Raw genomic sequence first — 15,180 nt, 5'->3', positions numbered from 1 at the left:
CAGCTACTGAGTAGCATTTTCTCTGGCTGTGTTTGTGGACAAGTAGTACATCAAAATTCTGTACTGCGTTTAAGCTGCAGGCTAAAAGATTCTTTATTGAAAACATCCTCGTTCAGGCTCTCTAGATCTCCCATGTCTCAGCCTGAATACCAAGATGACATAACATGTAGGAAACCTTCTCACAGCTAGAAATGTGAGATGACAGGGCAAGCTTCTTGACCTGCAACTTCTCAACTACCACATTTGCTTGTATCCTGTATGAGCCCGTTCCCAGCCTTAACTCTGCATGTGCTCGGAGCCCTCCCCCATGGCCATCCTGCAGCTGCCAACAGGAGGAAGGGTCTGTTCCTCCCCACATCCTGTGATCGAGGAGGCAGGGCCCCAGGATGACAAGCACTGGAGGGGTGGGAACTGTTCCTAATGCCGACAGAAGTTCATTGTCACCCCACTTAACCAGGGTTTCCCTCCCTGTTAGTGCTTCCTCTTTTCCCCCATCATTCCTTGCACCAACCTGCACTTCTCAGTTATGCTCTTCCACCTCAGACTGCAGCTTGAGGAGAAAGGGGTTTTTCTTTTCCCATTCCAGTTCAATACTCCCCTGTGCTACATCCTAGAGCAGATCTGTCACTCCAGGGTACAACCACCCCTTGACAAATTGGGGGATTACCACCTTATCTTCAGACCTCCAAGGAAATTGGAAGAAGACAGGGAAACAGTGCTGTTACACTAAAACAAGAAACTGAAGTAAGGTATGTCCAAGGGACAGAAACTGCTTTTATTAAAAACATTCTAAAAGATTACTTATAAAATGCATTTCAACATCTGCACTGGAAACAATTCAGGAACATACAATTGGTGAGGCATCTTATACTTTCAGCATTTCAACTGACCAAGCAAGCTTTGGCTATATGAATTCATTATACACGTAACACCACAGGCAACCATACTCCGACTTCAAGGACTGTTTGTAGAAAGATTTCAGCTTTCAAATATCAACTCCTTTAAAGAGAGACTTTTAGTAAGCAGGACATGCGTGTACCTGGAAACACACACTTTGTACAGCCGTCTAATCTTTAAAATTCAGTGGTTTGTGCCAGATTACAGAACTAAAATCAAAAGATACAAAATAAATAACTCTGTTGTAGAACTCAGAAAAGTTATTTAATAAATAAGGATGCATCAAAGTTACAATGTAGAGTAACTTCTCTACTCCAAAACCAAAACTGCATAGAAATCTGAATAAATACCCCTTTGTGTTACAAGTAAACAACTCATCCTTCCCTTAAAATTCCCAGATTCACAATGAAGGAAACATCCCCCCTCCCCAGTGAAAGGGTACACAAAAGGAAAAAAGCATTTATTTGCATTGAGACTTTTTAACAGCTTGAAGTTGCTCCTGCCTAACGTGTCCCAAAGTCACCAACAGCTTGTAACGGCTTGACTTCACCGTGATGTTCTGTTGCCATATAACTCTGCTCATTTGACACTCTGCATTTAAATAGGTGAAGACTGAAAACCTACTGTAACTTCAGTAGACACTGAGATGAATTTACAGCAGGGCAGGCCACAGTGACTCCAAAGACACTGGAACTTAAGTTAAACACATACATTTATATCTGCAAGGCAAAGACCCCAAATAGCAACCGCATGTGAGACCTGTACTGTATATTGGCATTCAACCATACTGTATGTTGGCATCCTCAGTGAGATGAGGAGGCACTTCTGAGGAGGTACGGAGGAGGCACTTCCTTCAACACAGGAAACTTTCACTTCCTGGAAGTTCCACACAGACTTAGAAATGGTCACTTTCAAGGGGGTACAAAGGGAAAAAACCCCTCAGATAAATCCCTTTGTTTTTTCAACTGAGGGAAATTAACCACATGTATTTTGGGAATCCTCTGTGAAGTTAAACAATGTTGATGGAATGGTAGTGTACAACTGTGATTCAATTTTAGAGGTCTTTAATTGGATTACTTCAAGGCCACGTTTAGACAACAGCTATGCAAACAGCTGAATCGGCACAACTGACTTATGGCAGTGCCATAAATCAGGCCTACTGCCAGGAGAATATGAAGACTATTTTAATGTAATCATAGGTTAAATAATAAATCTAAGCCTGTCACTTGATCCTGACAAGCTTAATGCAAAGAAAATGATTCTGGAGAACACAAGAAAATGCTGAGAAGGACCTGTTGCTAGAGCTTACTCAATTAAGACCAGGTTGATGGATGTTGAAGCCAAATGAACTGTTTTTACTGCAGAATGTTCTACACAGATAAAATATTTCCAGTGGCATTTAAGTATTGATTTAACCCTCCAAAGAGCACAGAACTGTCACCAACTATTTTTTCAGATCATTAATTCTTTTTTTCCCCCAGTTATTTTTTTCAGATCATTGGGGGTTTTATCTCATGCATTTGCTAGATAGCTGGGCAGCAAACTACTTGCCTAACACAGTCCTAAGAAGTGCTACCTCAAATCCTGAGTGACCTTCCCGAAAAAACAGCTACAATTTCTGATCCCTATTCAGTTTAGAGTGGGGACGTGGCAGAACTTGAATCAGAGATATGAACTAAATAGTATGAAATAGTTGGGTGAATTTTCATTTGTTAGGAGCAGAGGAACCACTGTTGTCATCCAGGCAGTCCCTTCTGTCCCACACTTTCTCTCTGAGAACAACATGGCTTGAGGCGCTCATGGGGAAAGGCATCACACGCTCATAGATGCACAACAATGAAACCCATGTTGGTCAAACTGAAGAAAAGACGAACTGTTGTGCCTTCAAGTTACACAAAATCACTGCAGTTTTCAAATAAGGTGCAGGGAAGTATAAATAGTTGGTGCTACACCCTTGCTCTCTGTGGAGAACATCAGTGGTATGACAGGAGCACCTGTATGTTCACCAGCAAAACCAGATCAGGCAGTAAGCCCTTGGAGGCTCATCAAGTAACTCAACACAGCAAGAGTTAAGTTTCTTAATATGTTTCAGCTGAAGCATGAGATAATTTGCCATACAACTTCAATGATACCATCATGCTGCTAATGAACAGCAGAAGAACCAAGTGAATGCCCAAGTCCCATTGAAGCTGCAAGAAAGGTGCTTACATGACTCAGTTTAATAAATAAATTGAAGTTCAACATTGTTAGTGCTATGTGCATTAACACTGATTCACATTCTTTCAAAGTAGATATGTTGGACCTGACCTGAGAATACCTACAGTACCATAAAACCTTCTCTCTAACCTTTGGTCACGCTCCCTTTATATTTTAAACATACACCTCTTCAGGATTTGCTAATAAAATTTAGCATGACAGCATGGGTGTGTCATCACCAGCATTTTCATCCAAATTCTCATCTACAAGCGTCCTCTATTTAAAAGATGCTTCAGAACTTCTGAAGTAACACCTAGCTGTAACAGTTTTGTGTCCAGTAACACCTAAGACGGATAAATTTGACAGGTAAAAGAATGAATTTGATATGGCTAGAATTAGGCTCCACTGCCAGTCAGGAAAGTATGCACCATCAGAGTATGCTTCAGAGAGATGGAATGCAACGGGAAAAAGTTTCTCTTCAGTTAAAATTAGTCTTCCGCAAATGCTTATTAGGAATTTCTATAGCGCTGACTTGAAGAGGCCAGGAGCCAGCAATGATTCCTGCCTGGAGAGCTACACCCGTTACCACAGCCAGATCAGGATCTACAGAGGTGTTCGGTTCCTTCCCAAAGAAATCCCGAATAACTCTGCGTATCTTAGGAATCCGAGTGGAGCCTCCAACTAACACAATTTCATCCACTTCTGATCTGTCTAGGTGGCCTTCCTTCAACACTTGTTCAATGGGCACAAGAATCTTCTCAAAAAGGTCCTCATTTAACATCTCAAACAGCTTCCTAGAGATTTGCGTTTCAAACACAACTTTGTCAAAGTCTTTCTCTGCTTCGGAAGCATCTCCAATGTTTTCCAGCCCTCCTGCCTTTTGCAGAGGCTTGTCTTCTGCCACAGAGTTGGTTTTGACCTCACTTTCTGAGACTTCTTTTGTAAGCTTCCTTGCTGGCATTGTCAACTCCACCCTTAGTGTAGCTGCCTCATGAACAGTCAGATTTAATTTAACTGCTTCCACAGCCTGTCTGAGGCGATGTATTTCTTCTTTTCTTGTTGGCAGAGAACCGTACACTTGTCGGAGCTGATCGTACAAATACAGCATCAACTTCTGATTAAAATCTTGTCCTCCAAGTTTGTTGTTACCTGAAACACCAGAACAGACAGTATCAGACACGCCACCTTCAAAGCTTCAGAAAGCAGAACTCATCTTCCCTTTTCACCAGGAGACGGTGCTCAAGGGCCAGAACAATACTGGGAACATAAGCATGGCCCAAGAGCTCACAGAGCTGCCAGGACAGACATAATTGTTGTCCACTGAACAATGCACAATGGACAGTCATTTACAGACTTTGATTTAGCAGTTATTTTAGAATCTATGCCCCTCAGTGTTTTACCCCTGAACTCCACTACACTGTAACAGAAAAAAGCAATGGTTGTTAGTGCAAAGTTATTCTCTACAGAAGAAAGTATGTGCAATAAATTTATAGCTGGAATCCTAAGTGCAATCTCTGCCAGCAAATTGTTTTTTCAGCTAAAGTTTCCAGTTCCAAATCTCACTCTCTGCCCAGAATTTTCTCTTAGCACTTACACAGTACAGCTTTATCAGGACTATTAACAGTTTTAAGTTAATCAATGTCTCCATGCACCTACATGAAAAATGACATGCCACTGAAGTGTATGTATATACCCTGCTGAAAGTGGAAGAAAGTGATAAGAGGCAAGCGGTGAACCTCAAGCTCTGTTAACAGGTGTATCTTATCTTAGCCTTCAGAGACAGAGAAAAAAAAAGGTATAATATATAACCAGCTTCTACAGAAAGACTATTCTTGCACCTTGCTTTCAAAACCTTTCCAAGAAGTACTTATGCTTTCCATCCATGTTGAACACTGCTCTCAAAGTTTCCACTCTTTAGTTTCAATGGAAAACAGGAATGCACTTAGTGGACCTGTCTAAATAAGAGCGAAGCTGCTGAACATTTCTTGCTGTTCCATTCAGACTGGACTGAGCAGCAGCTCACATCAAAAGTTGCTGACCAAAGGCAACTCAGACCGTTTAAGCACCTGTGTCTCAGACCTGCCTAAAGCCAGGTCATCTGAAAGGCAGCTGTGCACCTGCTACGGTTTTACCAAACACTGCTGCCAGAATTCTGCCAAGTGGTGAATCCCTCTGGTAAACATGTATCACAAAACTTATTTCTGGGTTAAGAGCACTGTGAATTCCCAAACCCTGCCCAACTGAGCTGCAGACAAACACAAGGTGAGGATGCCCTAAAGCACCAGACAATGGTTTGGCAAGCATTTCCAGTTTGGGCAAAGGTAATAAAGAGATTTGTAACACCCTCGGCCCCCAAGAATTCAACTACAGTAACTGAAATACACAACAGTGCTTTACTAGTGGGCACAAAAAGTGAACAGCCATGGATAAAATGGAGTCACGACTTACTCGTTTGACCTGTGACTTTTACCTTTGTAGCTGCAACAAATCACAAACCTGATTTTGCACGAACAGCAAGTGAGAACACATTAGAAAAACATGGTGACACAGCTAGTACGTTTTAAAAAGCCCCTCTTGGGGTGATTTCAGGTCTACATTTCCCCCAGCTCCTTGAGGAAGCAAAACATTTTTCTCACCTGCCATGGCTCGCGTGAGGAACATTCCTCCCTGCTTGTTCAACAGGGACACATCCAAAGTTCCTCCACCCAAATCCACCACCAGAACATTAAACACATCAGCTTTGTGGAGTCCATAAGCCATAGCTGCAGCTGTGGGTTCATTGATTACTCGCAAAATGTGTAGCCCTACAAAGAGCAAAGACAACCAGCAACAGTCAGGTACATTTCAGAAAACTGCAGTTCTCACATCGTATGACATTTACCATGAGTTGAGGTTTTTTTAAACCAAAATTAAGTAAAATGTCAGACTTAAAGGAAATAGTTTTATAAGCAGTAATACTCAATGAACTCTTGTCCTTATTTAAGGGTACAGTAGGACTACTTCAGCATCCATGCTATGCCCACACACACTTCTTCCAGAGAAATCTTGTTAAGACAACTTATTTCACATCTTCTGTTTAAATTATTGTGCAAGGGTGTTCTGTATAGTCTCTCTATCTGGAGATTAGCAAAGAGACTTTTTCCTGAAGTAGTATATACTACTTCTAGCTGTCTATGCTTGTGTTAGTGAACTGCACCTGTTAGTACCCAAGGTTCCCTATCACTAAAATGCTGTCTTGATATCCTCCACAAAGACTTTACTATTAGAGAAACAGACCTGAAGTTTTCATAAAAAACCCTACTGGAATAAAGGGAGGTCACCTGCAAGGTTAGCTGCCTTAATGGTAGAATTCCGTTGCCTTTCATCAAATTCTGCTGGCACAGAGATGACCGCCTCTGAAATGGGCACACCCAGGTGCTCTTCTGCCAGCTTCTTCAATTTCCGTAGCAGGAAAGAGCCAATACCCTCTGGGGTGATGTGAAAGGTTTGATTAAACTCCACAGAAAATTCAGCTGATCCATTGTTGTTCAAAATCTAGGAGGAAAAAGCAACGCAATCCACAGGTGAGAAGTCTTTTCCTTATGCTTCCGCCAAACACTTTACTTGCATCTAGTCTGCATTTTCTGGAAAAACAGGAATGAGCTTGTCACATCCAGAATCACTTTTTGCCCCTGACTACGGCTATTATGCAAAACTTGACAATTAGGGGGTCCGAGCATATCCAAAGCAATGACACCCAGTGTGCCCAGGTAAGACAATTAACTGTGTAATCAAATTCAACACCACATATAAAGATAAAAGTAGTGCTTTTTAATCATCAGGTTTACCCTACTGATAAAGCTTCCCACAGATTCTTCTACCTGAAATAAAGCAAAGAGGTTGAGAGAAACTGTTTGGTACCAACAAGTAAAAAATTTAAAAATTGATTGCAGTACTTGAAAAACTGCTACCTTATCTTTTTTTTGTCTCGGGGGAAAAAAAGGGAAGTTTCAGCAAAGCACGGTTGGAATTTCAAGTTCAAATTTATACTTTTAGAGAAAGGGCTAGAAGGTTATCCAGAAACACATTTCACAGTAGAGGACAGCGTCCTGTGGAAAAATCACTACGGGGTCTCACGTAGAGGTATACAACTTCCACAACCATCTGTTCCTCCTCTCCCTTGATATCTTTGTCAGTTTTCAGACATACCAAATGGCTCAAGGTCAGACAAGCTGGTCATCTACTACACATTTCAGGCATCCGATGGCTCACTGACTGAAGAGAACTGAAGAAGATGGCTACTTACCTTAAAGGGATACCTGCGACTTTCACTCTGCAGTTCTTCTGAGGCAAAGATTTTCCCAATGAATCTTTTTGCATCATATATGGTGTTCTGAGGATTTGAATCAGCCAGTTCTAGGCCATCATATCCTACATACACTTCCCTGTCTCTGAATGAGACTATACTTGGTATGCTATTGCGCCCATTTTCATCTGCAATAACCTTCACTTGTCCTGTTCCAGGAAGGAAGACACCAACAGAGGAGTATGTCGTGCCAAGGTCAACTCCAATTACTTTTGGCGTAGGCATGGGTAAATATTGCTGTGCTAGATAGCCAGCTAACAAGAGAGCCAGAACAGCTGAACCTAGAACACAGATTTTTTTAAAAACAAGATTAGAGTATCTGCTGCTGCAAACTTAGATTACACACTATTATATGTAACATCTCATGCAGTTCTATTTCATGCGCTACCTAATTAGTTTTCAATTTCTTCAAAGGAATTGTCACCAGCAAGTTCATGTCTCTTAATTCAACAAAAAGTGATTAGAAGAGTCAAAAATCTTAGGCATTAAATACTACACTGATTTTCAGAGGCCCAAGAGGTCCAGCAAGGTCTCTCTCCAAGGTACTTCAAAAATATAGGCTAATTAATATTCTGGAGGGAACTGCCTATAAATGACCCCCTAAGGGACACATAGTTAATGAAGCTGCATAAAACTGTAAAAAAAAAATATATATGGCAAGCTCCGGATTTAAACATTCCCTCCAACTTCACTGGAAATCTAAAACTAAGGAGATGTAACACTATGCCAAACTCCTCCCATTTCAGTCACAGACCCCAAACAGCATCTTCCCACACCTCTGAACCTCTTCTGTGCCTTGATCATCCAGTAATTTAAATGCACAGTGGCGTTTGGTTATTTTTTGGAACTTTGCATCCAATCAATAAACAATGCAAAAAAACACACACACACCAAAACCCCTAAAATAAAGCAATGCTTCAGAAGAGAAAAAACAATAAGGACACCGTCAAACAACAAAACCAAAACATCTTAAATTTCAAAGGGGGGATAAACCCCTTTTCCCAGCAGGGAGGGATGGTCACAGCTATGCTTCAAACAGGCCAAGGAGAACGCCCTGAACCTCCCAATGCACTTCTTATCGATATCCCACTGCGCCCGGCGGCTTTCCCATGAGAGGTGGCCACCGAACACGTTACAGGAAGCGGTGCCATCCCGAAAAGCCACTCCGGGGCCATACCGCTGTCAGAGAGACTGCGAGAGCCCCTGGTGACAAGGCGCGCCGGGGCCTTCACAGGCGGAGGCCGCCTCAGCAGGGTGGGCGCTCCGCAGTGCCGCGCCGGCCCCGTGCCAGTCCGGGCCCCTGGGCTGCCGTCTGCGCTCACCCAGCACTGCCATCTGTCCACTCATGGCTGTCCGCCACCGAAGCTGCCAAAGCCGACTGCTACTGGCTTCTTCCGGGCCGCTGTGCGCTGCGCCGCGCCGCGCGTCTCGCCGGGAGCGGTAGTCCGCACGTCCGCTCGCCCCACTGACACTAATGTGACGTCAGAGGCGAGAAAACAACAACTCCCATAGAGACAGGGACGCGACCAGCGGGCGCCAGCCAAGGGGCTAAGGGAAGTGGCATCGGCAACAGTGGAGGGGTGGAACATGTTGGCGACGCGGATGTGTGTCATCCAGCATGGCGGCGCATGCGCACCCGCCGACCGCGCCGAGCCGCCTGTTGGAACCGGTAGTTCAGGTGGCACGGCTGTGTGGGAGGCACCGGGCGCCACGGTGGCGGTTGGGCCATGGAGACGGTGAGGACGCCCAGCTTCCCACCGCTGCCCAACGCCTCCTGTCTTGGGGCACGGCCCGGGCAGGCGTCGTCGCCGCCGCCGCCCCAGCGCCCTCCTGCCAGCATGAGGCGTTAGAGACCGTAGATCTGGTGCTGCAGGCTCCACACACTAACGTGTGTGTGTATTCCAAGTTAGGCCTTGGAAAACAACTGTAACTACCGTGGTTTCTTTTTCCGTGATTACTGGTACTGGTGTCTCAGAGCGCTTCGTTGAGGAGAGGCGGGTGGCTGCCCGGTCATCCGCGGCGCAGAAACCGGCAGCGAGCGGAGCGCTAGGTCTGGCTGCCCTGTGACGGGGTTTACGGCCGCGCCTCTGGAAATGCGATGGCGAAACGGCCTTTGCGGCGACAAGGGTGGAAAACCCAGTCAGGGGCCTCGGGCTAACTCCCAGTCCCCGTCCTGGCACCCCGGGACCTGCAAGGGAAGAAAAGGACCTGGGGCTGTTAATCGACTGCGAGCTGACTATGAGCCAGCAGTGTGCCCAATGCCAGTGGCATCCGGGTTTGTATAGTGTGATCAACAGGACTAGGGGTGTGATTGTCCTCAGGTATTTTGCACTGGTGAAGTTGCACCTCAAGCACTGTGTTTAGTTCTCAGCCCCTCGCTATCAGGACACCGAGGTGCTGAAGCATGTCCAAAGCCAGGCAACAAAGCTGGTAAAGGGTCTAGAAAACAAGCCCTGTGAGGAACAGCTGAGGGCGCTGGGGCTGTTTAGCCTAGGGAAGAGGGGGCCGAGAGGAGACATGATCTACAACTGCTTGAAGAGTTGTAGTGAAGTGGGAGTTGATCTCTCCAGTAATGAATACTAAGACGAGAGGAAATGGGCTCAACGCCAGGGGAGGTTAGATTGGACATTAGGAAGAACTTTTTCACTGAGAGGGTTATTAAGCTTTGGAACAGGCTGCCCAGCGAGGTGGTGGAGAAATCCCTGACACTTGGCAATGTTAGGTTAGTGGTTGGACTCTATGATCTTAAAGGTCTTTTCCAACCAAAATGATTCTATGAACCAACACGCTATGCTGAAGCAGAGGCCTTTGATTTTATCTGCTCTCAGATAAAATCAGATTTTATCTGCTCTGGAGAGAGCACCAGGGTCTCCTGTGCTGAGGTTGCACTCTCCCTTTTAAAAACATTTCATCCCCACTCCCTGAATTGCTATGAATGCATATTGCAACTTAAAAAGTGCTCTTTGAGTGTCATGGCTCAACAGTGAGACAGGCATGACAACTTTCACCTCTTCATATCAATGGTGAGAGCAGATTTCCTTCCTGCCCACCTGACATTTAGCCAAGTAAGGAGAATATAGATGAAACCTGCCCTCAGATGCATCCTGGAGAAGCAGAAATAGTAATTAATACAAGAAGTACAACATGAAACACAGTGTGGGTTTGCTGTGGTCAGCTCTGTCCCTCTGGTAAACTCGCTGTGATAAGGAATAATGGATTTTCAAGTTCTTTCAGATCGGGTTTCCATTTCGGGCAGAAATGGAGAGCTTGGTATTTCCTTAAAGCATTTAAGGTTAGATTTTTTTTTTTAATTGAAAATATTCATATGTATATTCCACAAATCGCACAGTGGAAGAAAAGTTGCACTAAGTTCTATTGCTCTGACCACCTCTAGCACCTCTCTTTCTCCTAAGTGATGGAAAGAGACATAACCCAAAAGTAATTCCCAGGAGCTTACCTCTTCTAAGCTGCTTTATGCAAAAAATGCACCACTTAATAGTGAAAAATGTGTGCTTCTTCCATTCTTGTTAGCATAGTGATGTGGCTCACTCCCTGCACAAGGTAGAAGCTCCTTGGTAAGGGAAGAGAAAGTTAAGCCACTCAGTTCTCTTAATGACTTATGATCTGTTTTCTAATTATGTAGCTAACTAGTTTCTTTTCCATACATCAGAGTTCACGTTTCTTGAAGTGGCACCGTAGTAGTTGTCATTCCGAAGTTATTTAAGTGGGGGAAAACTTGTTCTTTACAGTATTTCTTCACCGGTGTAACTCACGCACAGGCACTTTTTATTTTATGTAACTGCCAGTGGATGGAGAGCAGGGGGAAAAAAAAGCTTATTGAAAACAGGGCATACAATTAAACTGGGTTTTGCTCATAATTTAGATATTTGATGACAACAGGATGTAATACATAGGGAGCATCTGAAATGTCACACTGTGGAATGCAGATATGTAGGGATGGTTTTTAAAAAATACTGATATGAAACCTCATTTCAGAGATTTCATCGTTTTCTAAAGCATAGGCCAGGCTCTGCTGCTCATCCTGGAGGTTAAAACTCAAAAAGACACTGGATTCACTTCCTTAAGGTACCTGCTGAAGGACGGAATTCAGATGCCCTTTCCTATATAGCTCCCATTCTATTTCTTCAAAACAAAGCTGCCTAATTAATTGGCCAACTCTTCCCCACCTGACTGACTCCCTGGAGGTCTGGCTGTTCCCTGCAGAATTAAACAGTGCAGGCCACCTGCCTGGGAGTCAAATCAAGGAGAGCATCTCAGCAGGCTTTCTGCTCTGCAGCAAAGGTATATCATGCCAGAAGCTCCTTCAGAAGTCATCTTCCTCCCTGTATCTGTTTTTGCCTTTTGTGTAGTTGGAAGGCTGGGTCCAAACTGTACTCCGTAGTCCCCTGAAGGCAACATCTGATTTTTAGCACTCATGCTTGGGTGACGACCAGAAGGGCCTCATTTTTTTCCAGCATCTTCTTCATGACCTCTCAGAACCTGCTCAAGGATACTCCTGGACTCTGCACAGAGGTGCCTGACTTCTTGCCTCTGCAAAATTGTAGTCAACTTGCCCTTTTCTTTTTGGACATTACCAAAGTGTCTTCTGGATCAGCTTCTTTCTACCTGCCCTTGCAGAGCTGTTGTCCCAGAGAGGGAGACCTGTTTCCATTTATGTTTCCATTTATGTTTTTTTTAATCTGAATGGGTACTACACATAGGAGTTGGGTTATTAGGAGCAGAAGGGAGCATTTTCTGGAGAAAATGACTTGATTTTACACTGAATAATTAAATATGCATTGGTCAATAGAGGGAAAGGCTTGTTTAGCTGGGAGCAGAAAGCTATGAGTAGCCTATAGATTGCCTCGTGGGGAATATGTAGACATGGTTAGGGATAGACGCTGGAAGGCAGGTCATCTTCTGGAACAATATGCTTCAGCCACTTGTCTTTAAGAGCAGGCAAGGTGTGTACTGCTGTCTTGAACATCTTCACTTGTGGGTGGGTAATGCCAAGTTCAGACCCACAGAACGGCTTTTGAGAAGCCCATCTCTGGATGTAGCTGAATGATCGTAAGTGAGGTGCTGTGGGCTGCTAGGACTGAACAACTTCTGATAGCTCTGCTGGTTTGGATACCTGGCCTGTGCTGGCCATGTAGCATTTGCCAGCCCTTGGTGACAACCCACTGGGCCCTCAACGCTTGCCTGGTGCTGACATGCCTGCAAGGTGAGTGTGCAGCTATCTCCCTCTGAGGGTCTGTGCCAAGTGCTTGTTTATCCTTATTAGTGCATCTCTTCACTCTGGTAGTAAGCTGTGTGTAACATTTTCAAAAGGTTTTTGGGGATTAATTCCCTTCAAGAGGCTGTTGTTTTCCCTCAGTGCTTTGATACATGGAGGTAAACATATTTTTTTCTGCAAGTAGCTTGAGGGAGAGAGTTGTTCTTAAAAATGTAAGAGCAGAAGCTGGTTTTAAAACTGTCTCCCATCAAATGTGAACTGGTGTCTGCAGGAAAAAGCCTGCTACACTGGGGAGTATTGTTCAAACCATAGACCTGTGATGTGCTAAACACAGTTCAAGCATTCAAGCCAAACACGGCTCATTTGTAGGATGCTTTGCATCAGCAGTATTCTGCACTTGGAGAAAAGGGAATTGAATCTCTGAATCTCTTGTCCACCATAGTACAGAACAGTGCTTCATCTATCTAGGGTGGACTCAGTGAGCGCTTTCTGTACCTTCTCAATCACTTTCAAGCCAGTGTCCAAAGCCAAAACACAGGATGCCAGAGTATAGACAAAACAAAATGTGATTCCAGCAACACAATATAATCAAACTGTGTTTTCCCAGTGTGAAGGAAGAAAGAGGAGAGTGATTTGGATCCAGTTCTTCAGTGGAGAGCATGGTCAATGTGTCTGTGGGAGAGGGAGGCAATTTATTTAGATACTGAAATCTGAAACCTTGTTTTCAATTTTTAACTTGGGTAAAAGTAGATTCTTAACCTTATTGCCATCACATCATCAAAATTATAGAGAATATCACTGATAGTTCCGTTTTGGGGTTAAAACATTTTCTTCAGCTGTATACGACTGGGAAAGGGAAGGATTTCGGTGCCCAGTCTTCCTCTGACAGACATTTCAACGTCAGGCAGCTGCAAGAGGAGTACAACCTTCAATTTTAAATGCAAAAGTTTCCATTTCAATTCCAGCACACAGCCTAAAGATCTCTAGCACCCAGTGAGTGTCCGACTGGCCATAGCCAGGCAGTTGTGCGTTGAATTCTTCACTGGGCAAGAAGCCTGTCCCCGGGCGGCGGCAGCAGAGGCAGCTCGGGGCTGCTCCCAGGATTCGCAGCCACAGTTTACTGAAGGAGGCGGCTGGGAGCAGCGTTAGCAGCTTCCAGCAGGTGTCCCTGCCAGGCCGCTCTGCTTTCCCGGCTGCTCTACGGCTTTGACAGATACCCGCAGGTTCGGATAAAGCGGATTAACCTTTGCAGTCGTTATCCAAATTCTTCTAAAGGCATAAGTCGTGAAAACGGTGCCTCATTTTGCACTACAGTTTATTTTATTCCCGTTAACGGTTTCAGTGAACCCACATGAAATCATTTTGAGGTTGGCATTGAAATTACTATTATTTCCCCTTTCATGAATACAGCTGCAGTGATAACAGTGTAACGTAACCCAGTACATATCCAGGAAAAACAGTCTGGAAGAGAAATGAGATTTACACAGGTCTCTCTCCCACTTCTCGAGTATCAATTAGTCTACATGCTGGCACAGCTTGCTGTGGTGTGGGGAGAAAAAAAATTAACAACACATCCACTATTTATTGAAGAGATAAAGTAGGTTTGGCACTTACTGGTCTGGTAGTGGAGAGTTTCTCTTCCTGCTTCACTATGGCACCATTTTGGGTAGGTGTTGCAAGGCCAGTGGCTGAACGGCAGCTGTGAGATTGGCTGAATTCTCCTCAGCCATGGCAGCCTGGGTTAGCAGGGCTGAATCGTGCCTTGGTTTGGATTCGTGCTGATGTCTGCAGCACGTCACCCACCTTCTGCCCAGCTCGATTGACCTGTGTGGAAGCAGGGAGAACGATACCACAGTAACTCTGGTGACAAGAGGATTGATAGTGCAGGGGGGATCTCATTAATATTTATGAGTATCTAAATGTTGAGTGTTGGGAGGTTGGGACATCCGTTTTTTCTACCTGTATCTAGCAACAGGACAAGGGGTAGTAGGATGAAGTTGGAACATAAAAGTTCCATTTAAACCTAAGGAAAAACTTTTACTGTGAAGGTAAGAGAGCCCTGGCACAGGCTGCCCAGGGAAGGTGTGGAGTCTCCTTCCTTGGAGGTCTTCAAGACCTGCCTGGATGCGTTCCTATATGACCTGATCTAGGTGAACCTGCTTCTGCAGGGGAGTTGGACCAGATGATCTCTAAAGGCCCCTTCCAGCCCCTTCCATTCTATGATTCTATGATTTGTACAACTGTTCGTGACAACAAGGTGCTGCAATGTGCAGCCTAGAGCACAAAGAGGATGATATGTCTAGGAGTCTCATCATCTGTGTGAATCATCATAGTGATAATGATAATGAACAAGAGTCCCAGCAGTCTCCCAGGAGGCCATTTTCTCATTCATGTTGTTGCTGCGTATATGAAATCCATACGGACGTCAGTCAGGCTTCTCAATTTTGTCTATTACAAATTACTACAAAAAGATAAACAGAGGAATACACTCAAATACAGCTTAACA

General features: G+C 44.4%; 1 protein-coding gene across 1 annotated transcript; it reads right to left on the bottom strand.

Moving 5' to 3' along the window:
- Positions 1-764: 764 nt before the first annotated feature.
- Positions 765-8,999, bottom strand: HSPA13 (heat shock protein family A (Hsp70) member 13). The gene is made up of 5 exons (XM_062002592.1): positions 8,761-8,999; positions 7,379-7,719; positions 6,414-6,627; positions 5,730-5,897; positions 765-4,242 (listed from the first exon to the last, which is right to left on the bottom strand). Exons 1-5 carry the CDS (start codon positions 8,783-8,785, stop codon positions 3,572-3,574), a joined length of 1,419 nt encoding a protein of 472 aa, XP_061858576.1. The 5' UTR covers positions 8,786-8,999; the 3' UTR covers positions 765-3,571.
- Positions 9,000-15,180: the final 6,181 nt, after the last annotated feature.

The sequence above is a fragment of the Colius striatus genome, chromosome 1 (genome assembly GCF_028858725.1).
Source record: "Colius striatus isolate bColStr4 chromosome 1, bColStr4.1.hap1, whole genome shotgun sequence".
In the NCBI taxonomy this organism is placed as follows: Eukaryota; Metazoa; Chordata; class Aves; order Coliiformes; family Coliidae; genus Colius; species Colius striatus.
Note: the sequence above shows the minus strand (reverse complement) of the source record. Positions and strands in the feature narration are given on the sequence as shown.